This window comes from Fringilla coelebs (assembly GCF_963513975.1).
Source record: "Fringilla coelebs genome assembly, chromosome: 15".
NCBI classification, from domain to species: Eukaryota; Metazoa; Chordata; class Aves; order Passeriformes; family Fringillidae; genus Fringilla; species Fringilla coelebs.
In genome coordinates, this window is record NC_140041.1 from 4,449,635 (window position 1) to 4,476,736 (window position 27,102).

General features: G+C 40.4%; 1 protein-coding gene across 4 annotated transcripts; it reads right to left on the bottom strand.

Moving 5' to 3' along the window:
* Nucleotides 1–724: 724 nt before the first annotated feature.
* SPDL1 (spindle apparatus coiled-coil protein 1) lies at nt 725–20,896 on the bottom strand (the record flags this gene model as incomplete). Of its 4 annotated transcripts, XM_084215948.1 has the most annotated exons (15): nt 20,865–20,895; nt 20,512–20,583; nt 20,146–20,229; nt 19,337–19,384; nt 17,447–17,625; nt 15,247–15,423; nt 14,749–14,943; nt 14,294–14,443; nt 13,559–13,657; nt 12,654–12,764; nt 10,075–10,215; nt 8,463–8,572; nt 7,726–7,913; nt 6,239–6,584; nt 725–1,405 (listed from the first exon to the last, which is right to left on the bottom strand). In XM_084215948.1, exons 5-15 carry the CDS (start codon nt 17,603–17,605, stop codon nt 1,261–1,263), a joined length of 1,821 nt encoding a protein of 606 aa, XP_084072074.1. In that variant the 5' UTR covers nt 17,606–17,625; nt 19,337–19,384; nt 20,146–20,229; nt 20,512–20,583; nt 20,865–20,895. The 4 variants fall into 4 exon arrangements, with proteins under 4 accessions (XP_084072074.1, XP_084072071.1, XP_084072072.1 ...); XM_084215945.1 differs by lacking the exon at nt 725–1,405 and having other exon boundaries at nt 6,034–6,584; XM_084215946.1 differs by lacking the exons at nt 725–1,405; nt 20,146–20,229 and having other exon boundaries at nt 6,034–6,584; nt 19,337–19,380; nt 20,508–20,583; nt 20,865–20,896.
* Nucleotides 20,897–27,102: the final 6,206 nt, after the last annotated feature.

Consider the following 27,102-nt stretch of genomic DNA (forward strand, 5'->3'; position numbering starts at 1 on the left):
TGTAAGACACCTGCTATGTAGCTGAGTTTTTCAATCTGATTCTATGACACACAGATTTCTGATTATCTTGTTCAACAGAGGCAGCAGCCACTGGGCAGTGCCCAAACAGAGCTGTGCAGAAATGCTCTGATAATGAGATGGAACTGGAGCTGCCTGGAAAGGGAGGAGATGGGGTCATTCAAGGAGACATTCCCACCTTTTCAGTCACTTCTGCTGTGATCAGAACTCAGTTTTTGCTGAGGTGACTGACGAGCTAAAGCCACCCCATGTACAACCAGAGTTAAAACCCCAGGCATCACTTTAGACCTGGCAGAACTGCAAACCAGGAGGTTGCAAGATTGCTCCCCAATGTCTTCTCTTCCATGATGGATTTTTAAAAAAGTCTTAAAGAACTTTCACCTTAATTACTGAGTCTTTACTTAGATAGTGGCTAACCCATTCACCAGAGGGAGCTCAAACTGTAGGATCATGGCTCAGCTGGAGTAATCCAACTTCCACACAAATACCTAGCTTAAAAGGTCTCCTCAGGATTTTTGTTCATGAACTTCAGGAAGTTACAGAATTGTCTCCTAAAAACACGACACACAGCACCTGCATTACACTTTACCATCATTTATTGAAAGGTACTTTTTTTTCTTTTAACAAAAAGTTCTACAAAAGACATCACCTTCATTTAAAAAATGGATACATGTTTCTTCTCAAATACAATGCAGGCTACATTTTATAAAGAAAGAAATAAACCTTTATTTGAATTAATAGTACAAATACAAGAACCCATGGAATTTCAAACACTGACCAACAAAACACATGGAATGACTCACATGCACTTTTGCAAATAGGTCAGCCTTAAAGCTGAAAAGTAATACATTAGGAGGGAAAATATTAAGAATTCTGAATCTGGAAAGTGGAAGAAATTTAGGAGCACATCACCTGAGTTCTTCATCAATCCTGTCTAGTCTGTCTTACCATATAATAAAACCTCTGTTAGCCAGAACTTCTCCTCCACAACAGCCCTGTGCTTCAAAGAGCAATGAATGTGTTTGCAGACTGCCAGGCTTGGAGAACAGGCCACACCTCAGGTCGAGTGCAGGGAATACAAGAGGTGCCCTCAGGGAAAGCATCAAAAGTGCAGCTCTGCCAGGCAATCCCACCTTCCCAACAGCAGGCAGATCAATATTCACTGATGTGCACTGATGAGAGTTCACTGAGCTCTCCTGCTGCAGCAGGGCCCCAGGGTGTCCAGGTGCCCTGAGAAGTGACTCACTGCTGAGCACACTGAGTTTCAGAACTTGCCTTAGAAGACACATACAATGTGGAATGTTTTTTCTTCTGTGTTCTCTTCTCTGTTGAGATTTTAGTTTCTCTCTTATCTTCTGTAGTTTCAAATCTGGATTCAGCTGTTAACCTATAGGCAAAGCAACCATTCTAAATACATATTTAGTTAATATAAACCAGGAGTAAAATAAGAATTTTAGGCAAAATCAACAAGCCAGCTGGCAAACAAGACCATCCATGTACAGAGACAGAACAAGCATGGTTTAAGAGGAAAATGAGACTAAACCAAAGCATTTTTATATCAGTCCTAATCATATTTCATCACCTAAGGCTTCCCCCCCACACCTCAGCTGCTGAAATGTTTGGTAAGAAAGGTTATTGAATCTGTGAAGTGGCTGAGGTCAGCCTTCAGAAACACCAGTGACTGTGTCATGCACAGAAAGGAGATCCAGCCCCCAAAAGCACAACTCCAGGTGAAAAGTCTGAGCAACATCATACAAACAGGATGAAATCAAGCTTCTTGCTTCTACACCACCAAAAACCTACCCTTAAAATAATATGTTCCTTCCAACCTCATCCTACACTACTATGGCCTTCAGCTTAGTGCTTGAATATCTTCAGCTGGGGGAAGATTTATTTTCAGGCTCTAAATGGTATCATTTTTCCACTGACAGGTTTTAATTCTGCTATGAATGTAAATGGGGATAAAACTGTCTCATTGCTGTTAAAAAGATAATTTTGAAATCAAAACATCAGATTGTGCTCAGATGCCTAAATCTTGTTTTTAATTTAATGCACATGCAAACATGCCATTAGAACAATTGATGAATAGTGGTATTTTACCCAACCAAATTACCCACAGCCCATTGACTGTTACACATGATTATTTTCACAAAGACAGAAATTATGGAGAATGAAGTTCCAAATTAAACATCACTTTATATAGCAATACAAACTCTACACTTGTTTATCAGCACATACATTAAACAATTCTCTGGTGACCTTCTGGATTTTTAGTGATCTCAGGAGCCCTCAGTGAGCATGGACAGCTGCTTTCAGTGATGTTTCATCCAAAACAAAGAGCTGCTACTCAGTTGTTAGAGACTTATTTGCAACACAGAAAGGTGCAGCTGAACATGAGGACTATGAAAGGAGCTGTAACAAAAAATTTGGGGAAATTCAGTTACAGATTCAGACTGCTGTCAAAGTGTGATGCATTGCAGGCCATGTGCATGTTATTCCCTATAATAGGCACTGTCTCAACAGGCTGAAGAAAACCAGGCTCTGCTGTGCACCTCCTCTAGATCAGGGTTTGCTCCACCATGTGCTTTGCATTAAGGCCACACCTGTAACTCAGGGCTGAGCACCTCCTGTCCATGGTCACCTTCACTTTGAGCTGGACAAATCCTCATGTGGTTACAGCTACAAGGAATTATTCAGGGAAGAAATAAATGTGTTCTCAGTAGCCATCATGTGGTTTGCACTCCCCCAGCAGCTGCAGGTGGGGATGGAGAGTTTCTGTCCATGAACCTGCTCCTATGGTAGAGTCCCTTCATTAGTCCCTCACACTCTTCTGCCTTAAACAACCCATGGCCAAGACCACCAAAACCACTACTCTAGTGGCCAAAACTGCCAACAGAGTCCCTATAAACAAACAGAAAGAACTCAAACCAGAAGAACAAATAAAAACCACATTCACTTATGTCCCGAAGCAGCACCAGTGGATTTAGACACAATCTTGCCCTTTTATGGTATTATATAATTCTCTTAGTCTGCAATGTAACAAGTCTGGCAACCACATTCATCCTCTGACTCTTGGGGAGGAGACGGAAGCCAGGACTGAAGGAGTGAAGCCGAGCCTGAGAAGAAGGGCTGGGGCAGTTCTCTTTCTTTCTCACTGCCCCACTGTCTTTAACTAGCAGGGAGTTAATCTTCCCCAGGTTTACCCATTACCTCTCTCACCTTTACCCACAAACTTTTTCCCTCCAATGCTCTCATTTGTCCTATGGAAGAGAGGGAGGAGCAGCTGAGGTTCACCCACAGCCCTCACAGAGCACCTCTTAGAGCACTGCCCTGGTTCATCAGCTGTGAGCACAGGGAAAACATCAGAAAGAACAGACAATGGTCAAACACTTCAAGCAAATGCTGGTGAAATTATGACCTGATTCAAGCTTTCCACAAACTCCAAAACTGAGACATAACTGGGGCTCCTTCTACCTGTTTAAGGAAGATGAACTTGTTTCATCAGGTGGAGCTTTCCTTCCCAAGGCTGAGGGCTGTGCCTAAAACCCCAAAGAGTATTATTAGTGTATCCAGATCTCCTGCTGAGCCAAATGGCCACAGCAATTGGACAAAGCCCAAGTGAAGTAGATTTGGTGTATGTAATCCAACTAAATAATTTAAGGGAGCAAATAAGCTCTTAAACATGCAAGCTCTTCTTTAGATCAAACTTAGGCAAACAACCTCAAATCTCAATACAATATAAAATGAGCAGGAAGGGCTAGAATCTGCTATTTCAGTTTAAGAAGGGAAGAAAAGCATTTCAATAGAGAAATCTTTCTATTGACCAGTTAGTTGGCCAAACAAAAGATATCACTGCACATAACCTTTGCATTGCTAGAATTCCAGTATGCACTGAGAAGTAATAATCACCACCTGAATATTGAAATTTGAGTCTCAACACTCATATCATAACCTGATCAGTGTCATCACCTAATGAGCTACTCCAGTGCTGGAGCCTTCTGGAAGGACAGAGGTGCCCCGCACACACAGGTGCTGGCTGAGATTATCCAGCTGTACCTGCTTAAACCTCCTCAGCAAGGAAGTCTCTTCACACAAGGGAATTTCACACCTCCACAAGCACACCCAGATCACTTCTGACCACTTCCTCATTGTTTCCCGGGCTGAGACAACAAATTCAACCCCACTATCTAGAAATTAGGCTTGCAGCCCTTTCACAGCTAAAGCAGCTCTGTACTCCCACAATTCATGGGCCAATGTCAGAGCTCCACTAATTACTGCACAAAAACTATTCCAGGCACAAAATCAACCCCCAGAGACCACAACAGCCTTTTCAGCTTGCAGCATCACATTTTAGTTAACACAAGGTCAAACACTGACAATTATCCACCCTTATTTTTTCCTCCCACAAACTCTCCCTTTTCAGGTCCCCACTCCTGATCAATTTGCCAATATCTTCTACGCCCAAGGTTCAACCACATCCATCACAGTCCAGAGATTCTTTCAGTGTTTAGAAATCTAGTATTCAGATTTAGAAATCTCAAGTATTCAGACTTCAACATGACTCTCTATTTTACAGCACATCATAGCAGATCAGGGGTAAATAAATCCTTAATGTTAGCTTCATATCATGACCTAGGGTTTTAGTAGTTCATTAACACAATCAGAAGCAAACAGAACTTTCTGCCTGGATTTGCCTTTTACAGGCTCATACTATCACCAAAAAAAGCTTAACAGCTTATACGAAGTTTTGTGGCAGCTTAATTGTGTCTGTGGTTTTTATTTTTATAATATTTTTCATCTTTTGTTCCTTATTTGAACCAACAGCAATGGATACAAGATTAGAAACCTCCCCCTGAACTACGGTTTCACCTTCCTCTTCCACTTTTTCTACTCTCTCTGCTTTCCAGCATCAACTCCATAAATAATTTCCACTTCTCACCCCCTCTCCAGTAGGTTTCCCCCTTCAGTTCCCATTAACTATTTCCAACAGTTTCCTGTAAGCAGACATTGTATATTCTTTTTCCAAAGCAATATGAAGTAAGTTAAACTTTTCATACCAGCTTACACTCTGCCTGTTCCTTTATGTGTAGAGGACATTATCAAAACCCAACACCATCACAGAATTATCCCAATCTTCCCTCTCCACTTTCATCCACATCTGACCTTCCTGATTCTCCCTCCTCACTAACAAACCCACATTTTAACACAGCTGCTAAAACTGCTGTTTCTGCCATATTCTCTCCACAGTTTAAGAAGACTGCAGTGTTTGGCTACTTTAAATCTGTTCATTACATCCATGCAACCTTGAGGAATTGATCCAAGAGCCAAAGCATCAATCCAATTACCCTGAATCCCATTAACATTGGCTGTTTCTTCCAGCAGATATTAACAAGTTGCAAGCCCAAAACCTCTGGACTAGCTTAGACTTTTTTCTGCCCCCAAACACTCGAGTATGTGTTTACAAAGAGTATGAAGAGAATACAAAAAGCATTAGTTGAAAAAGTAGAAAATCAAAGTCAATCAAAGTAGAAAATCAAAAGCATTGTTTTCACCAAGATAAAAAAGCTGGAGATAATAACTGTTCTCAGTTACTTTACCATCTAGCAAAAAGTAACTTCAATTCTCAGTTCAGGGGAAAAATTTCATCTCATTTTGGCAGTTGTGTTTCCAGCTATTATGCATCCAGACCATGCATTTCATTTGTCTGACAACACAGACAGCTAATTAATTCTCTATTATCATGTACAATGAGAGTTAACACAATTAAGGTGAAGAATTACTTAAATAATTTTTAGGCTTTTAGCTAAATCTGGAAGTTGCTGGGGGCTGAAAATAGGTATGAAACTGGAGCACGACTCGAGCTGCCTTTATTACCTCAAGCTGTAATACAGTTGTGTGGCAGTTTTGAGGGCACCAAGAACACCAAGTTTCTGATGCTGGAGCAAACCAAGTGAGCTGTCAGGCTACCTGCACACCTTAAATGTCTTCAATGGGAAAGTTATTTCAGAGAGTGTTTCAAGAGTCTTTTTTATTAGCCAGTGTTTTAGTCCTTCTAAAAGGGAGTGAGAGGCTGAGCGTGGGCAGCCGGAGCTGAGGAATGACACTGCATGCAACACTGAGGAAATAGATAAAGCAGTGGAGAGCACAGTTCATGCAGCGAAAGAAAAGAGATGCAGGTCTGTGCTGAGTGCCTTGAGCAGAGACAGAAGCTGACACTGACCTGGGGACAGCTGGAGCCGAGGAATTGTTTCCACTTCTGCTACTCGAAGTAAAGGCAACGTGATTCTCATCTTGAATTTTAACTCTTTTTCTTTCTCTTTCAGGTTCAACCATGTTTCGTATTGCCTGGAGAGCTGTATGCAGTGGGGATGCGTGGACAGGCTGTTTTTTTGGAGAAGCATCACTTTGCTCCAGGGTCTTGGTAGTCATCTTTTTCCCTTCCTTACTTGGCAATTGAGTGAGAGCAGTTTCTTTCACTGGAGTATTTTTGCTGTCAAAGTATTCACAAGTTGCATTCACGGGAATTCTCTCCCTCTTCTTTCTAATTTTAGAACCTTTAAGTAATTCTAAAAGAAAAAATGGAATATACTTTTTGTACAAAAGAGAAGCTGGAGATGACTTGTCCCCCAACACATTTGTAATAAAAGTAAGAATATCTCTCACAACTAAATAGCTTGGAATAATTCTTAATAGAAAATTTATATCCCTTAAAGAATGTTTCTTCATATAATTGGATCATTCCAGCAGAAGTTAGCTTGAAAAAGAGACAACATCTTTGTCCTCATCCACTCTGTCTTTTCACCAAGGCTTTAAATTAAATGCTCTGAACTGCAGGTTGCTGAGGTAAGCTTCCACAAATAACATATTAAAGGTAAATCCTTTGGGTGTGGACAAAACCAGCTTTCCTATCTGGTTCTCCATTCATGGAATTCCAGAATGGTTAAAGTTGGAAGGGACCTTAAAGCTCATTTCATTCCACCCCTGCCATGGCAGGGACACCTTCCACCATCCCAGGCTGCTCCCAGCCCCATCCAGCCTGGCCTGGGACACTGCCAGGGATCCAGGGGCAGCCTCAGCATCTCTGGGCACCTGTGCCAGGGCATGCCCACCCTCACAGGGAAGTTTCATCCTAACATCTCATATAAACTTGCTCTCAGTTTAAATAGAATCCTCTTCCTCCACAGCTCCCTTGCTTTGCCCATACTCAGGTATCAGCTGTTTGTCAAGTCGGTCTCTCTAGCCAAAATTTAACCCATAGAACCTTGAGCTGCTAAAGCTAAACTGTTTTCCTGCAAATACTTTGCACCTTATTCCTAAGCTCACATCAGCTGCCTACACCCAGAGAACCAAGGCTTCTCACCACAAAGACACAGCTGCTATTATGGGAAACACCTGAGATTTGATCCCACCCACTCGAGTCTGGTTATCTACCTGTGCAGTTTTACAGTTAAAAATGGCAGTTCAGGGGCTTTGTAGAGCTTTCTTTAGTCTCCTCCAGTCAGTGTTCACATATTCAACTGAGGTCTTGAGCAAGGCAGGGCTTTACTTCAGCTCAGCAGATTTTGGATCAGGTTATTTCAGAAAGTCAGCTATTCAAGCATTAAATTCTAGAACTAAAACAATGTCTTCCTGTTTAATGTCATTCCATTTCTAAAGGCTGAGAAAATCAGAAATTTATATTTTCCCTGATAGAAAAGAAGTTTTTACCTTCAGGTTCATATTTCATTTTCAGCTCATCCAGCATAACCCGCAGGTTCATATTCTCACTCTGACAAGCTTGCAAATGCCTCTCATTTGTGAAGAGCTTCCTTTCAAATTCCAGGACCCTTTGGCTCTCATACAGAGCTTTCATTCTCTGCAGGGAAAGCTCATTTTTCAGTGCTTCAGTTTCCTTGCTGGGATGGGAGGAAAATTATAAAAATCAGTCACACTTGGATTAGTTTGGGTTTTTTTCTTTTAGTAAAGCAACAACTAAGCACTGAACTTCACTTTAAATTGGTATTTATACATTAATAGGAAAAATCAAGCTTTTTTGGTTCTATAAAACATTCTGAGTGTTATTATCTCACTTTTTATAAATGAAATAAACATACATAGGCTAAAGAGTAAGACTTTCCATACAGTTTCCTTACAGATTAACTTTTGATTTATTCAAGGTCTCAACTGCCCTGTATCTAGGAGTATTAATGACATTTCTGGAAGAAAGCAATAATCATAAACAGTATTTCTGCTGTTATCTTTTAAAACATAAATGAAACTACAAACAACAGCTCTCAGTCCTATAATAAAGTCAGGTTGGTTCCACAGCATTAGAAAATGCAACAGGACCAAAACCCATCTGCACATGGGTATGTGCAATAAAATCCAACAGTAACAAAAAAGGGAGGATAAATACAAGCACCTAGAAGATAACCCTGCCACAACCTCAGGCTGGAATCACTTACTTGGAGTTGTCAAGTTTAATTTGCAGTAAATCTGCATAGTAACCATTTTCAGAATCGCTTCCTTTCGCTCCATTAGCGGGTCTGGACTCCTCCATGTTCTCATACAAACTCTGATAAAGAACAAGTGTCAGCTTGTCAAGCAGTGACCTTTCAGAAGCACATTAGCTTAGTTCTTAGGAGACATTTTCTATGCATTTTGATGGTGAAGCCTCATCATAGAGGGATTTAAACACAGATGATAAAACTCAGCTGCTCTGAGTACTTTCTCATTTGTTACAAATGTCAAATAGCACTAAAACTGACAGCTCTCTCTCATTCACTGAAAAAAGGAAAAAAAAGTGAGTTATCTCAACTCCAGAAGGTTTGCAAGCAGCACTGCAGAACAGCTTTCTTGCTTTTTACTCGAAAATACAGGGTATTTAGTTAACCCCAGGGAATTTTTCTCAGCATTTATTTCTAGGTTTCAGCAGCTGGACCCCAGAGGAATACCAGCCATGCTCATCAACAATTAAAATCTCAAAATCTATTACATATTTCAGATGAGGAAGTTGGTTCATAGTAAAGATGTTATAACATGTGACACTGGGGGTTTTGTTTGGTGATTTTTTTCTGAACAAGCAGCACTCAAATTTAATCCAGTCCCAGAGATCTCCCAGGCCTCTGTCAGTCACTGCCTACAGATACTTTTGGTGGTTATTGGAATCATTCAATTTCCCAACACTGCTTATTTATGGCCTAGAGACAGAAATAAGCACAGATCAAGCTTAAATATGAAAAACCAATTAGGCTTCCTCAATTATTGCTAAAATGGGTTAAGCCTGGCTTCACACCAGGTTATTGAGTTAAATACAGAAGGCAGGAGGCTACCCTAGAAAGCACAGTCCTACTGCACAAATACATCTCAGTTTGCATTCCAAAGCTCTGATAAGAAAGGGCCAAACAAGTCCAGAAACATGCAAGAATTAAAAAAGGCTCCAGTTTTCAACTCTGGAAACACACAAACATCAGTAGTATTACACTGGTGTATATAGAAATCCTTGTGTCTTTCTCACTTTTCAAAATACTGACAAGATGTTTTCAAGTCACATAAGAGGCCAGAAAAAAATACTTTACAAGGATAATTAAGCACATCAGTTTTGCCAGAAAAGAGCATGCTTCAGCTGCAAAGTTGAGACACATGAAGAAAATAAATATCCAGGAAATTCAATAGAGCTGAGGCACTAAAGGCTAAAGCCTAAGCACACACAGTAGAAGTGCCAAATGACTGCACCTTCCCAGAGAAAAATTGGATGGCACAGCTCAGTGAGCTTTGACCAAGTAACTGAATTTAAATGCTAGAAGTAACTATAAATGATATGAAGGTGCTTCACACAGGACAAAAAATTGTTTCTTCAACCCAGGTGTTGCATAGGGTATAATTTTCTGCTTCTCTGCACTTGAGGAGTCTAATATTCTCCAGCTGCAAAATACAATTCAGGTCAAATAAAGATATGAGTCAGCTTTTGATCCCTTATTAAACATAAGCATGGACTTCAGATAGTTCTCATAATTCTTCTTGTTTTCATGTTTTAACTTCCAATTACAATTTTCTACTTAATTAAAAAGTACATACCTTAAATTTTTCTAGCTGCCTCACTTTCATAAGAAGATCTTCTATTTCACCATTCTTTTGCTCTAACATGGACTGCAAACGTTCCAGCTGATCAAATTCTGCCTGGGAGCCTTTCAGCTGCAGCAGTGTAGCCATCTGCAGCTGAAAAAAAGGAAAAAACTATTTACAGCAAGTACTGGGATTAGTGACTGAAAATCCCAGCCTTTTACACAAAACTGTTTAGGTACTCTAGCCTTGTAATTCTAAACCTGAATACAGAAGAGCACTGGGTGCTTTGAGCTCAGTCTCCATGACACAATCCCAACAATTATCAGCACAAACACCCCAAGGCAGAGCACAGCTGAGATCTCAGTGAGCAGTGCAGCCCTGAGGTGTCCCACTCACCTCTGCACTGGCTGAGGAGCACACAAACACTCTGCCAAGGACACACAAAGCATCCCACACCCACACCAGCAGCACCAAGCCAGCCAGAAGCCAGGCTCAGTCCAGGCTGATTTGTCAGAGCTGAAATGCACCTTGAGTACTCACTTAGAAAAACTCACAAGCTTAACCTCCCATTTTTTTCAGTTCTGCTTTTCAGGTATAACACCACCATGTTTGCTTTCCACAATATTAACCCAAGAATTTCAGCTTTTTCTGCTCCTCTAATGGAATACCTCCTTTGAGGCAAAAGAACACCCTCTGCCATTATAAAGTTATAAAAATCTTACATTTACAGCAATATTTCTGTTGGTGTTAATAATATTGATGTACAAGGGCCTTCATACATTGGACATTTAAATACATTTACATTTAATACTTCAGATATTTAAACAAGAAACAGAATAAATGAAAGACATCACAAGGTGTTAGTGAAATCTGAGGCATTTTTGTCAGTTTAATCAGTATGGATAAGGTAACACAGGGAGAAATCACAGGGAAAGGAACAAGTGAAAAAATGAGATTACAGAGGGAAAGCAAGAAGAGCATTTACCCTATAGAATCTCTTATGTCAGGTAAAGGGTATTGATGATTCTGTGCACAAATTAGAGCTAATGAAAGATTCAATCATCTCCTCAGAGCTTCTACAGGATGTAAGGGAGGCAAAATTGTAAACTTAACCTCACTGGCTGACTGAAACTATCCTCACAGCTCCCAAGCACAGACACCCAACCTTTTTCCCTTTTCCCTTAAAAGCCCTCCTGCTAACTGTCAGAATTGCAAATTGCAGCTGATCTACATAACAAGGAACTTAAAGAAACTGGAAAGGATGCTCTGGACTAGGAAAAATACACTAGAGGTGGGAAAGCTTTCCCAGGAGTGCTGTGTACATTCTGTTCAGGAGTCAGATCCTCAGGATTTACCACTAATTAACACAAAGTGAGATTCTTCAACTAAAGATGCAACAGCAGTTACCTCTCCTGAGGGGTAAGCAGCTTTGAGTGGAGAGATCAGCTAAACTCAGAATGAGCTTTAACTGGCAGCATCTCAGTGCAGCACAACACAGAGGGGATGCTAACAGGGATTTAAGACAGCAGCATAAGCTATCCTAACAAACTGCTCATCTCCAGTAATATCAGAAAAAATTTAGAAAGAATTCCAAGTAGAAGCATTAAGTACTAGTACAGGGATACCAATTTGCCTCCATTTTTGGTACTTTTAGTGTTAGGTGTGTTTCCTACACCATTCAATCAGTATGACTGACTTATCCCATATCAAAAGAGAAAATTTCCAAAGGAACTGATCCTATCCAATGATTGTCCTCATTCAAATCCTTGCAGCAACAGTAGGGTTTTTCCTCTCCTTTAAGACCATTGTTTAAACTATTTCACAAAGTCTAGCTAATACAAACCTTCAGTGCAACTCATCAGAATCACCCTTGATGTTTAAGCACTCTCCTCAAACTGCATGACCAAGCAGTTGATCAAAATGAAAGGATCCACTTTAGCACTGGAAAAATCTTGAGACCAACATGAAAACAGCTGGCAGCTCTGCAGCATCCCCCTGACATTACCTTGTAAATCAGCTTCTTCTAACTAGTTCTCTACAATATTAACCAACAGGCTCCCATCCTATTTAAGTTAAAGGGGTATGAAAATTATGACTTATTACACCAAAAATAGAGAAAAGCAAGAAGAAAAAATATGGACAAAGACAAGAAAGCAACACAGAGGTAGAAAAACCCAAACCCCTACAGTGTGATGGTGGTAAAAGCCTCTCTTTTTCTTTATGCTCATGCCTAACAACCACAGGTAATGTACAAATACTTGATTCATGTAGTACAAGGATTGGACAAGAAAAGAAAAAAGAATTACCAAGAAAAACTGAATGCTAGTTTGACTGACAGGAGTTGTGCTTTACTTTTATCCCTTAAACAACTACTGCCAAAGTGAGCAAACATGGTGCCTTCACTGGAAGGTGGATGCTGTTGGATCATAGGAGTCAAACAGCACAACATCATCTCACTTGGTTTTTTTCCCCCATTTCCCTCCCCTCAGACTGCACCACATTTTAGAGATAACAAATCCCCTGGCCTGTGCATTAAAGCAGTGCCTTATCAGACCCAAGGACACCCTGGAGTATTACAGGAATCATCCTACCTTCATTCTTTGCAATTGTTCTCTACTGAATGCATGCTGTTTTTGTAGGGACTGATATTTTACTTTCACACTGATCAGCTGTCGTTCCATTTCTGCCCTACGGTCCTCCACCTACAGAACATTGTGAACAATTATTACTGGGAAATCACAACACTTGCTGTCACTTGGATGATGAGTTTGATCAGGACATGCTGCCTAGCAATTGGTGTTCAGTCTGCAGACACTGCTTTCCCAGCAACAGTAATTGTAAATACAGGCTGCTGTCTTTGCCTTGTGATAGAAATAAATATACAGTGCCACTGTAGCCCAATCAGTGAAATTCAACAGATTTTTCTTTTGTTCTTTTGATATAAAAAAAAGTAACATTTCATATGCTTCAGTGTTGCTGTAGAATAGTTTTATCCACTGGCAACAGAAGAAACAGTTTAAAATAATCTGAACTGTTTCCCATCTCCTGGATGCTGCCATGAAACAATACTCCCTATGCATTTAACTCTTACTCAAAAACTAATTCCAAAACCCTCCCAAAACCTCAAACATCCACACTTTCAGGAAGTGTGTAAGGCAGCTTTTAGCAGCAACTGTTAATATTTCACATACTGTCTTCTACATTAAAGATGGATTTATCAGCTGAACACAAAATCAGGAGCTGCAGACAGAACCACCATGAACCCTCAGTCACAACTTTTGACTTGATAGTCAGATAACTTGAAGTGATTCCATTAAATTTACTAACTCTTATCTTCAGAGAGAGCATGAAATGGTTTTCCACACATCAGATCAACCAATATTTGAGGAATAGAGACACATGCTGGCCAGATCATGTGCAGATACTACCATATTTGCAATACAACATAAGAAAAAAACCTGAAAATACTTCTCAGGCATCTGTTGCATAGTTGTACCTCAGCAAAGAGAGAATTGCCTTTACTTGTAGGGTCCAAAGACTGCTGCACTGCATGATCCAGCTGAACCTGAAGCTCCTGATTAGCCTCATGAGCTTTCTAGATTAAAGCAAAGAGGATATTGGTCATTTAAGCATCTGATGTACTGCATACACAAATTTAATCAGATAGCTGTAACTCTTTTTAATTTCCTATACTTTAGCAGAGATTATATTGTACTGAAGTCCTTAACTGTACATACAGTTCTTAGTTCTAGTAACTAAGAGACAAATTAATTTCATTTCACTAGAACACTTAATATTCCACTTGTTCCTCAGGACAAGAGCACAACTAAAAGCTTTAAGGGTAAGCTTTGATGCTTGTCAACTGGATTAATGATATTTAGATCACTCTCCCAGCTGTGTTCATCAGTGACAAATGCTCTTCCCAGTACAAGATTCTCCAAAACATTCAGCAGGAACTTGAAATAAAAAGGAGAATTCTGCCAGTGACCTGTGAGAAGGTCCCAAAGAAGCAGAAGAGTGTCATGCAAAGGCTCTCCTTTCACAGCTGCCACAAAACAACGCCAACAGAGAGCTTTTACCACCAGGCAGCACCAGACATGACCAACCATTATCCTTCTCTTCCCCCTCTCTCTCAGAACCCCTCAAAACTCCCCCTTCACCAAAAACCTGGCAACACAGCTTGTGCAATTTAGGGATTACCTACCACTGTGAATAAAAATTAAGAGAATACCTCTAATGCATTGCAGTAAAAGACAACTTCTTTTTCCCTCTCTTCTTTCTCGCCCTGCAGCCGCTCCAGCTGGTTCCGTAAGTTACTGTTCACAAGCTCTAACTGCTCCTTACAGCACTGCAGCTCATTCAGCTTTTCTTCATCACTGGCCTAAGCAAACAAAAACAAGCATGAAATGAAAAATATTTAAAACTGGAAGACAAGCAGGCCTAAGTAAACCAAAGCCTTTGTTAGTAGTAATTAGTTTTTAATTAGTTTTAATACAAAATATCTTGAAGAGGAGAGGGTATTAAAGCCCAGCTATTAAGGCTGTCATTTTTTGCTGTGCACATTGTCTGAATAAAAGTCAATCCTAACATGGCACTGTAGACAGCACACCTAAAAAAGAGATGAGCAAAAGGGCAGAATTTCATCTTCAACTAGGCTACACTGCAAATGCAGTGCTACTCACACACCTTCTGACTCTGGAGCTCAGTGAGCTCTATCTGCAGGTTGAGCATTTCTGAAGACATGGTCTCATGGACACGCTCAGACATCATGTGCAGTTCTTCTGATTTGGCAGCAATTATTTCCTTCTGATGCTCCACTTTTTGTCTCAGTTGTTTCTCCGAGAGTCGGGTTTCATCCAGTTCTGCTTTCAGGTTCTCCAACTTAAAAACAGTTAATAACTAAATAGTATCATTTCATGATAAATTCTTGAAAAGCACAATACTTCTGACTGTTCCAATTTCAGAAAAATCTTGGAAACAAGAGTAGCTTTTAAAAATAAGCATTGAAATTTAATCTAATTCAAAAGTGACTACACAGATGTTTTTTAAAAACCAACCAAACAAGCTACTATACATAGTAAGTATTTATTATTTCTTCTGGTAGTTAAGAGTGCACTTATAAGTTAAGAAAACAGTATCTAAAATAGTATTAACAACTTTTTAGCTATATATTAGTTACCAAACCTTGTTTTTAAGGTCACTGATTTCTTGTCCATAGGCTCTGTCAAGCTGTTCTTTTTGTTTATCCAGTTGCACATTTTGCTGTTGCTTAAGGGACTCACACTCAAAATTCAAGCTTTCCAACATTCGATTCTTGAGTTCAATTTCTCTCTGAAGTGTGTATTTCTCTTGCTCAAATTTCTGAAAGAAATGACACACTAAAAAATCTAGATGTAATTGTACACTGTTCCCTAAGCATTCATGAAAAAGCACATGTTCAGAACCAAGATGCTTGTAGCTCATTTAGTCTTTTGTGGGGAGGGCCAATTAGAGAGTTGTAATATCCATGTTAAAAAAAAAATAAAAACTGCTCTAAAATGTTATGATTTATAAAAGCTGTGTTTATAATTTGATTGTGAAATATTCTCTTCTTCATGGAAACTCTGTATTTTTTTGCACCCAACATGAAAGGTGTGGGTACCTTTTCTGCAAGTGTCATAAATTTAGCCAGAGTTTCTATGCCCCTTCTACCACTACAGAACCTAATTATGTTAAAAATTACTACAGTCCATCAAGCAGAACAGCTGAGTTCAATAGTTTTTTTAAGACAGCTAATTTGTCTGTTTCATAATAAATCCCATCAACTCTTCCAGACTGAAGAATAATTTTTTAAACAGCTTCTATCTACGCTTGATTGCATGTTTGGTAATTACAAAGGGTGGCTTCATTTTACTCTTCCATTCAGCCAGCAATTAAGGAGAAGAGAATCTTGAAAGCAAAAAAGGTAACAAGGAAGCCAAATTAATCTAAACATGCAGATTTTTTTTTCCTTTTCAAAATAACCTAACTCTTGAGACACAATACAGAATTAAATAAAAAACTGAAAGCTGTCAGGTATCAAAGTGATTTCTGTGGCCTAGACACAGCTTATCAAGGACAGGCTTAGCTCTCAAATAGCCAGGGCAGGAGCTTTAACACAAAGATAAAGACTGGCCACAGGTCAGGTTTGGGAGTGCACTGCTTGGCCAGGGCCAAGAACAACAAAATTCCAGCAAGAACCTGCCGGCACACTGGTACAGAAGAGCACACAGAGCTTTCTGAGAGGCTTTTGTGCCTGCTGGTAGAACCCACACTTGTGTTCACAGGAACTGCCTTGAATTACTCGTCTCAGAGTGCACAGAGGAGAGCCAGAGAGATTCTCTCTTGGGTAAGCACAGCTGCCACACAAAATGTTATTCTACTGTATGAAGGCCCACAGTTCCTACTCTCCACCCCTGGAGGTAAGTTACCAGCCAGGCTCAGAAGGTGGCTCCAGCCTCTCACACAGGATCACAACCCAGGGGAGCAGCTTGAGAGCTCAGTGCCCTCTGTGCTGGTCAGCAGGAAAGGATGATCCTGCCCTGGCTTCCTTGGAACCTGTGCCTTCAGCTGCCTCTCACACAAAGCTCACTAATGGTGAGCCAGAATAAAAAATTCTGTCCATTCGGAACAGCAGGGTGCTGCAACCCTCCAGCTGCTACAAAACAAACCTTTCAGCTCTATCCCAGGAGAAGGGATGGATGCACAACCAGAAAGAGACTAATTGAAGATAAATAATTTATCTGAAACACGAGCTGGCTGAACACAAAAGATGACCATTAAAGCCTTTATGAAAAGTGGAAGAGATTTTCCCAACTGAAATTTTCTTACTAAAAAGAAAACTGGTCAGCTAGATAATACCTCAATAACTCAGCACTACTCCTTTTTCTGAGCTGCAAACAAATGTGCTAAAAAGTTCAGAACTTCTGGGTATTTGGAAAATTTGAAAACTTCACTAGAGAAGAAATCAATTTGACAGTGTTGCTGCTGGCATTCTTTGCACAGCTTTTAATCGATATAAAGCTGACTGGGAGAGCATACATAAATGGATTGCTAAACAGAAGGAAAAACATGCTCTGAAGCAAATTTACTTTAGCATTTAGCACTCATTTTACATTAAAGGCAATTAGTCCTACATGATACTGAACACTTGATGCATAATTAGCTATGAAACCCTCTCCCAGTTAGATACAATTATACTCAATGTCTTATAGCTGAGAAAAAAGCCCTCTCTATAACTACTCAGAGGTTTATTAAAATTAATCTAGATGCTAGAAGGCATGTAAAACACCTGTGCCTTTCAGAAAACAGTTAAAATAAAACAAAGTTCTGGTTTTGAACTTTGAGAAGAAAAGGCAGTCATCACCTCAGTTTTCTCAGTCAATTCACAGCGTGTTTGATCCAGCTGATTCTGAACCTCACTTTGGGACTCCAGCAAATGCAAACCATATTGTGCTGCCTTTCTTCGCTCATTCTCTGCTTCCTTGAGTTGCTGTTTAAGACTTAAAATGGTCTCTGCCTCCATTTTTCTTTTTTTATTCAACACTGAAAAGAAAAAAAATACTTAAAAATATATTGCAGTAAATATATTTTACAGATAAGAGTAGTTATCTGAAAGAAGTTATTGGATTTCCTTTCTTAGCCAGGATAGAACAATATATTTTTGCAATACAAGACACAAAAAAGAGCCCACAAGCAGACCTGTGAACAGTAAAATAACAGTTATTTCTTCATAAACTTGGTTACTGCCTTATTTTCATTATGTCTAACATGCAGCAAGAGCACTCCTGTCCACCCAGCCTGCTTTCTTTGTACAGCACAACCAGAGTTAATTTAGGATAGAGCTCTCTTGCCAAGTACAAGACAATTAAATAACCTTAGAAAAACCCTGCTATGCACTTGGCTGACACAATTTTCTCTGTATTATAGACCAAGCCCCACTAAGTCCAGCATTTCTTGTGTACACAAATAACACTTAAGATTGGCGTAGGCAGCTGCCTTAGCAGGACACTGTACTCCTAATAACATTATGTGGGATAGAGAAACAGATAAAAGGTAAGGAAGGGAAGAGTCAAAAATAGAAGCCCTGTTAAAATATATGGAGTTGAACACAGGGCTTTGCATTTATTTAAGTGCTTAATGGAGTCTTGCAAAATTTAGTTTATTCGTTGGTAAATAATCATCTCCTTGTCACACTTCAGGAAATTCACCCTTTTCTAACTGGGGAGTATAAGGAAAGACAGAAGGTGAATTTTGCAAAAAAGTTAGTCAAAGTAAATCCAACACACCAAATATTAAAAAAATAAAAATCGAGTTAAATTAACACCATAAGCTTGTATGACTGCTTGCTCCCAAATCTGCTAAATCAGCCTCCTGCAAAAAGATCCTATTAAGCCAGAAAATGCTAAGTAACTTGGGCTTCTGAACAACATATGCCAAGAGGAGGAAATAAGAGAGGGAGACAAAAAAATCTTGCAGTTGATTTTTCAAAGCCAGGGCCCATAACTTTTACATAATTTCAGAATAAGTCATATAATTTTGTATTGAAGACCTCTGACTTTTGCTTTTTGCTCTCACAGAAGCAATTTATTTGTTGCCATTTCTTACTGGCACAAACATCATTCTTATGAATGTTGTAATAACCATCCTTCACTTCTTTTGTTTGCTAACTTTTATTCAACATGAATAACTCCCAGTGGAGTAGCCCAGCTTCTCCTAATAGAAAAGAATTTAATTAACATGCAGAAGTAATTGTGCCCATACTGTGCCAATTCCTTTCCAAGGCACAAGATGGAAATGATCACATTCTGATTTTCGCATTTTCTCCTCACTTGTTGCTATCCAGGTTTAACACATACAATGAGACTTTATCCAGCCAGGCTTCGAAACCTCAGTTTTCACCTCTAACCACTGCAATGCCTGAAATATTAGATTTACCTTTATACCAAAATAAGCTAGTGAAACAGGAATTTTGCATACCAATAATTGAGATTCATCAGTATTATACTAATACAGTGACACCACACAGAAATTAATAATTAAGTGTTTAAGGCAAGGTGTAGCAATACAAGAACATAGGCAACAACTTCTGGCATGTATTTCTACTAGTAAAGAGGATGAATGAATAATTGTTCACTTACATAAGCAGAACTTTAAAAATAACTTTATTTTCTGATCAGACAATAGCATAGAGGCAACACAGCCATTTGGCAGCTCCTAGCTTACTAACTTAAAAAGGAAAACATGTTTAACTCACCTCCAGAAGCCCATTGAAGTAGCTCTTGGCCTTATTCTTCCACTCTACCTTTAAAAAAGAAAAGAAAAAAAAGCAACAGTTGTCTATTCTGGATGAGTCTGAGCTGCCAGCATGGCCCTTCAGAGCAGTCCCTTTTCAGAACAGGCTTAACCCTGCTGGCTGCCTCATGAACATGCAGATCACAAGCTAAGCCCCCACATAAATGCAAATCTTACTCAAATCTCAGTTAGGCAGCTGTCAGACAGTTTAGAAACAGTCAGATCAGGCAATGCTGCCAAAGGATGGATGCTCTGCAATTTGGCCAGGCTCATCTTCTTCTGGTACACCTGTAATTTTTAGGGGGTTTTTAGGGGGGGAATTTTTGTCCCACTCACTCCCACTTCTTCTTTTTTTCCAGTTTAACATACAAGAACTTTGAGCTCCTAATAAATTATTTACTAGACAACAGATTTTAAAAAAGTGTTTTTTTTCCTTAACTTTACAGTTGAAGTATGAAGGGAAATAACTTTCCTAGTCACACATTCCTGCTGACTATTAGGGAAAATAACAAGTATGCCTTTTGGAGCACAGCCAACCTCAATTTCTCCTTGTCAATTCTGGATGAATCAAACAAGTCCAGGTAGTTTTTTCCAAGAAGCTGTACACTGAAATAATTGCCAGCAATTTAATATTGTACATGAGGCTAACTAAATTACTCTGAAAATAACGTTTTAAGATCAATCGAATCGGGAGCAAGGTGAGGAGGCAAGAGGGAGGAAATAACAGACATCAGTCTTCATTTATTCTACTGAGTTACAAGAGTTACTCACTTCTGGCCGAATATCTTCAAACATTTAATGAGAGATGGTATATTGAGAACAGCACACCTCGATTATTCAACCATTCAAGGTCTCCTTAATAAAAGTAACAGGGTAGGAGATAAAAGGCAGCTTGTTGGCAGGGCAGCTTTCTTCTCCCACTCTAGCACAGTTCTCTGGTTAAACTCCTATTCCCCAGGTCCACACCTAACAGCTGGCTGCGCTCTGACCCTGTAGGGGCTGGCTGCGCTCTGAGACCCTGCCAGAAGCACGGGTCCATTTTCTCATCAGGAGCACAATCTCCAGGCTGGTTTTCCCCGTTAGCATTCCCACGACCACCCCAGCCAGTTGCTCCCCTGAGCCCGTATCTGCACCTACCACGCTGCACACAGGCTGAAAGCTTTCCGGAGCTGATCACCGTCCACAAACAGGCTCTTGGGAGGGCCGGTGCTACCGAGAACAACAAATATCACACTACAGCCTCATCGTTCGGCCAGCACAGAGCACAGCGCGGTGTGCCGTCAGCGCCATGTCCCCGCTGTCCCCTCCTTCCGGGCCCGACCCGCTGCACACCGGCTCTGACCCCCACACCCGGTACGGCCCGAACGGGCTCGCCTCGCTCCTCCAGCGGGCCGTGGGGCAGCTAACGGCCCCACCCGCTGCAGGGACCGGCGGCCGGCACGGCTGCAGCCCCACAGGGAGCCAACCCCGCTCGCCCCACGCTCACTCACCGCGCTCGCCCCGCACCCGCCGTTGCTGCTGTTCAAACCGGGCTCCGCGGCGCCGCCCAAGTCTCGCGAGATCCGCCCCGCCCGCTCCCGCCCCGCCTCCCGCGCAGGGCGGCTGTGAGGGGGCCCCGTGAGGGGGGCTCGGCCCCGCGGCTCCCGGGGTCCCTGTCTCCGCGCTGCGCCAGGGTCATGGCCGTCCCGGTCATTGGTGTTAAATACAGCGTTGTCCCTATCACGGGAGCCAATTCGCACACCGAGGAGAGCGATGTCTGTGTTTTACTTCATCCACTTTGCCCGAAGGAGGAGCCGGGTGGTAACGCGAAAGGCCGGCTCACCGACCGGCCGAACTTTATTTATGCATTTCAGCAAAGGCACCAGCACTCAGTGGTTACCAATTCCATAACTTTTCTGTTCGTGAGCGCTCAAACCGCTGTTTGCTGCCACACCTCTGGTTCCGCACGCCGACCCTCGGCTCCCCTCCTGAGGGGACGGACGGCACCTCCTGCCTGCCCGGCCGAGCCTGCCCCTCATTCCGGCTCAGCTTGGCCGTCCCAGCTGCACGGCAGGTTAGGGGCTTGTAGCACAGCTGTCAGTAACCTTCTGCTTGTCTCTAGCTTGTACTTTCCACTCATCCTCGCTTCCGTACCAAGGAGGGATTTTATAGTGCTGAAGTGTCCACTGTTCAGATTTCCTAAGCAGTGAAGACCTGAGTGAGAGCCACAAAGAAGACCAAAATCCGTCAGGATTGTTTCACCATGGCTGTTTGGGAACTCAAGCACAAGTGTCTACGTTTTTGTTGGTTTTTTTGTTTGTTTGTTTCTTTGGTTTGGTTTTTGGTTTTGGTTTTTTTTGCCTCTAAAGAAAACCTTAGTAATTTTTACCTTTTAAGCAGTGATTAAATTTTTAATCTGTTCTACAAAAGTAATATATTTTTGTACTTGTATTTTTCTTCCAAAAAAACAAAACAAAAAAGTCTCCTAAGTGAAAGCCATCAAAAGGCATGGCATGCCATCAGCTGCAGGAACATGCGCCAAAGCATTCCCAATTGAACCTCATTAAAATCCCAAGATTTCCTTTCCCTTCCCAAAAGGAAATGAAATTTCCTTTCGGGAAGTGAAAGGAAATCTTGTGGAACAGCAAAAAAAGACCTACAAACACTCTGGAAAGGAGATATGATCAAATAAAATGCAATTGAAAAAAAACCTGGAAAAACCAAAAATTTAGAGATTTAGAGACTTCAAGAAAGTGGTCTGGGAGGAAATGAAGTGCAGTGCAAAGGACCAAATCAGGCCAAAACAAACCTCTCAGATGTTGGAAAAGCAGGGGAAAAATCGAGGAGGAAGACACAACTTGGAGGGGAGGATATGAAGGACATGGCATGGATATTTAAAAAAAAAATTATTCTACTTGATGTGACATCCCTAACCAAAGCCACTGCACATAAACGTGTGGTAGTAAATTCTGCCTTTAGTGAAACATCAAGTAATGCAAGGTTAATTTCAAGCCACAGGCTGTAAGTAGGTGCAAGGATAACAATCCTATTTGGAGCAACTGGAACAGAAATAGATGTCCTAAGAAAAAAGAGGCTTGGAAAATAAGCAGAGTTCAGAGGGAAATTGACAGAGAGTGCCAATAAAACACTATTACTATCAAAATTATGCCACTTCTACTTTCCTATCAAAATGGGAGTCTAGCTTTTGTCAATAGAAATGGGATTAAAAATTAAATACAGAATGGTCTAGACAGGCAAGAATACCAAGTTGATTAAAACAGGGACAGGAAACGAGACAATCCTGTTCTAATCCTGATTCTGCTGCGTTCACTGTGTGATTAACCACTCCAAATACCCACAGCTAAACCCCCTTGTTTTAAAATAGCAATAAGAGTGACTTAATTAAAAACTCCATATACCTCCACTGACCAGGAATGAGTATATCTTGGAAAAAATAAAATACTTTATAAATTCTAAGTATTAATGTGGTTACTCCACCCTTGTAGCCTGCTAAATTCTAAGGTTTAAAATAGAATAATTCTAAGTTTTGAAATTCCTCCCCTTTGGTTCCACAGTCATCTATGATAGCTGATGTTTAATACATGAAATATTTTAGCAAACTCCATAATATTTTCCTCAGCTTAGAATTTCTATTTATGCTTTAAAGCAGAGTTAGGAGCTCAGATGCCAACTAACTAATTAATTATTTCAATAACACATTATCCCCAGACCTGTTCTCTTCCCCTCGCTGAAATGGCAAGCACAAGGACAGTTTCACAGACCATATCTATTACTTGTGAATAGAAAATGCAGGCAGGGGTTGCTAACAAGCTGCTAGCAGCCTGTCAGGTGGAGTGAGCATCTTGCCCCAGTGCTGCAGGAGCACTCCATGGTGTTACAATATCCAATTCTGACATACACCAGCATTCCTTAGCTTTGAAGCTGGAGATCACTTGAAATGGCTGTAAGAACGTGGAATGACAAGGTCATTATGTCCCGTGCTTGTGGTAAATATGGCTTTATGGAAACAAATAATTTAGTCCTACTTAGCCATGACCGGACTGTCACTTTTCATGTTTCTTTTCAGCTTAGGTTATATTTTAGTCCCTAGCTTGCTACTGTAACCATTAATTTACTGTTAGGAACTTTTCCCCTGCTTCCAACCCCAACAACAACCACTGCCCTTTAGAGATTCTACAAATCCAGTAGCTACTGAAGCATAGAGTTTGTATACTTTTGTTTATTGACATTTTGTATCAGCACTCTTAATTAAACCTGTGCACTGCTGACCCTGAATAAAATGGAAATCCATGGTTTGTGATCTTCTCTACCAGCAGGCAAGGATTCCACATAAGTAAGGAATTAATTGCAGCAAGTAAATGTGTTGGTGGGTTAGTTTTTCCTCTGAGAAGGAAGTTTGTTGCTTTTATCTGCATAAAAACCGATGAGTTAAAAAAGCCCTCTTGGTCTTTCCCTGCTAATTGCTCAGGGTAACACAGGAGCAGACAAATGTTTTACTAACTGTGCCTGAGATGCCAAATGTCCCAGGAGTCTGGTGAGAAGTGTTGATTACTGCCCCTCACTTTGCACAGCTGACCCAGGCTTCACCACAATAAAAACTTACTGGAGAATTAGAGTGTGAGTTATTTGGTTTTTTGTTTGTTTTGACATGTTCTTGCTCTTCATTATTTAAGAACACTTAACGCTGCACAACTTAAAGCCATGTTATTTGCTAGTGCAGCCAGGTTGCACTCTATCCAGGTTCCAGATTTTTCAGCAGGTGAATAGGAAAATGTTCTGTTTTTTTTTTTTGAGATGCGACACTTTCACCTTCCATTAAACAGAAGCCAGAATATTAATATGTTTTAATTAATTACCATGAATACCAAGAGCAGTATTACCAATACCTGATTTGTTCTGTGAGGAACTCGAGTAGCTCAATAATTACAGCAACAGATTGAGGGCCAGTGACTGTTTCTAATCCTCTCTAAACTATTAGACACTGACCTCATCCAAATCACTCCATCTCACTATTTCAGTCTTCTTAGCAAAACACATCTTTACTTAGCTTTTTCCTCACCAGTCTGACCTTAAATAGCCACATGTGATCACTGCAAAATCTATCAAGTGGGTGTGAGAGTTACAAAAAACAAACTCTCAGGTTTGTAATTCCCTCATGAAACCTTTCCATTATTTTTATTTAGATTGGTCCCATTTTTACTGCTTGTTTGAATGGGACAGGAGCCTCACGATGAGCTTCCTGGATTTATGTAATGGAGGAACCCAGTTATGAAAATATACTTTCTTCAGTGTGCAATATATTCTTAAAAGAAAGGGTAAAATTTAATGCATCTTTAATATTTTCCAAATACCCAGGGTTAAAGTCACAATTGCAAGATGTTGCTAAAAACAAGAAAATAACAATGCATGTTTTATGATAAACTCAGGGAGTTGATTTTTTAGTTGGTTCACATGGTAACTCAAGCGATCAGTCAATCCCAGAACAAGATTGCCAGATTCACATGCAATAGAACCCTGAGCATAGGGTGCCTCAAAGTTATTTTAACTTTTCTTTTAGCAGTATCTCAGCCACTTGAACTTCACACCCAGCATAAATACAGATATCTAAATATTACCACAACCGTGGGTCAGAAACTGCTCTCCTTTTTTCTTATATTTTGAGTTTACTTGACACAAGTTCACATTCAATTTGTTCCACTGATATATAGCTAATTCAGTGTTTAAATGCTGCTTTCCTCTGGAAAATTAATACTTAAACTCCGCATTTTGTGATATAAAAATATTCACATAGGCACCACCACTTCTAATTGCACAAAAACTACCCTTCACTGAAAAGCCTTATAAATTGTTGCAGTTTATGTCTGTGCTTTTTACTCCCCATCCCTGTGTTATGGGATTGACTGATCACTTGAGTTACCATGCGAAACAACTAAAAAAAATCAACTCCCTGTGGTTATCATAAAACTTGCATTGTTATTTTATTTTTTTGTCAGTCAGTGACGCACCCGGAGTTCCGCAGGTTTTTATCCCGGGTTTTTATCCCAGGTTTTTATTCCCGGCAATGCCGAGGCGGTGCCGCGCCTCCGCGGTCTCCAGCGCCACCTGGCGGCCATCCCGCGCCATTGCGGCTGCCGCTTCCCGGCCCGGGAGCCGAGCGCGAGGAATCCCCGGCAGCGAATATTAACGGGGAAAATTCTCTCATCAGCTAATTCAGTTCCTTTGGAGCAAAGATATTGCTCAAATTAATTGTCATGGCTGCACTTTCCCCCGTTCCTTCCCGCTAAACAGTTGGACAAAGGGATTGTCTTGAATTTTATTTGAATTAAATTTCATCCAGATCATCATTCTGGATAATAACTTTACAGCTACATTCTGGGCGATAACTTTAGCACAGTCACTGGCAATTTCTAATCAAAGTGAGTTAAAAGTTTAATCAGCTTTGCCAGCTGAAGGTCGTTAACTATTTGACCATCAATAGCTTTCACCTGGAGCTCGTTTCAGGCCTGCTATAAAAGAGCCCGATTTCCCCTAAACACGTGATAGTTTAGGTGTGCTGTGTCAGTGACTCTGAAAAAGCAAGGTAACTTTATTACTTTTAAATTTGTCTTTTGTTAAAATATGTAGCATTTATTTGTGTGATGTTAAGCTGTAGACCTTTTCTTGGTTTAGCTTTTTTTAAATGCTATTTTAAAATGTGGGATGGTACAACTGTGTTTGAGTTCTCGTAGACCTGTATTCTATTGATTTTTGTTATCTATTTTTAGGTTTGAAAATCCTAGTTATTGATATATATATGTGTGTATGTATATTTAACGTCTACAATAATAAGGAAGAGCTCAGAACAAAAAGGAAAAGTGAAATGTATTACGTTAAAAGAGCTGTAGTTCACTGCAAAAATATTTAATTGCTAAAAAGTGTATTTTGCTTTTGAGGCCAGCTTTTACTAGAAAATGGTATTATGAAATGCTCAAGCTAAAATTGTTATGACCTATCTGTGTCTAATGTTGATTAGAACAGTGGTTTTATTCATAATAGGGATCACATTCATATCTTAATTTAGGTCCTCTAGGAACAATCTTTTATTGAAATACATGGAAAACCTTCAGCTATGTTTTCACTGATTGGGGTTTGTTGTTCTATGGAAACTCAAAGGTTAAACTGTAGGATACTTAGCTGCCATTGTGTTTTTGAAGTACTATTCTGTTGTTGAGCATATTTATCGTAAGTTGTAGTAAGAGAGTAATGAATTAAATTGCAGTAGCTTGGCTTTGTCTCTGTTTCAAGCTTTCCATTTTCAAGGCTACTTTTAACCATGTTTATTTTTTTTGTTTTATCAAAACTCTTGATTTTGAGTTTCACCCCAAACCCTGTCCCCCTTAAAGGGTGAACTCAAACTCTTTATTTAGCTAAACCTGGGGGATGATCTCTTATTCTTGAGGGAGCTTGGCTGATCCTGTTTGGGGCTAAGCAGTTCTGCTCTGACTGCAGAGCTGTATAATGTGTTGTGAGACCCCTAAATCAGGTAGAAATTGCTGCTTTAGAAGCTAACTAGATGGACAGTACCTCATATCTGGCTCTGTAAAGAAGTAGCAGATGCAGAGTTTGATGGCTTTCAGGGAGTTTTCAGGTCTGTAGGCACCAGTTTTATCTTCAGCTGCCTGCTCCCCTGCCAGTCTCCAGCTGCATCTTTACCCACAGCACTGGCCAGTCTCATTCTGGGGCTGCTGG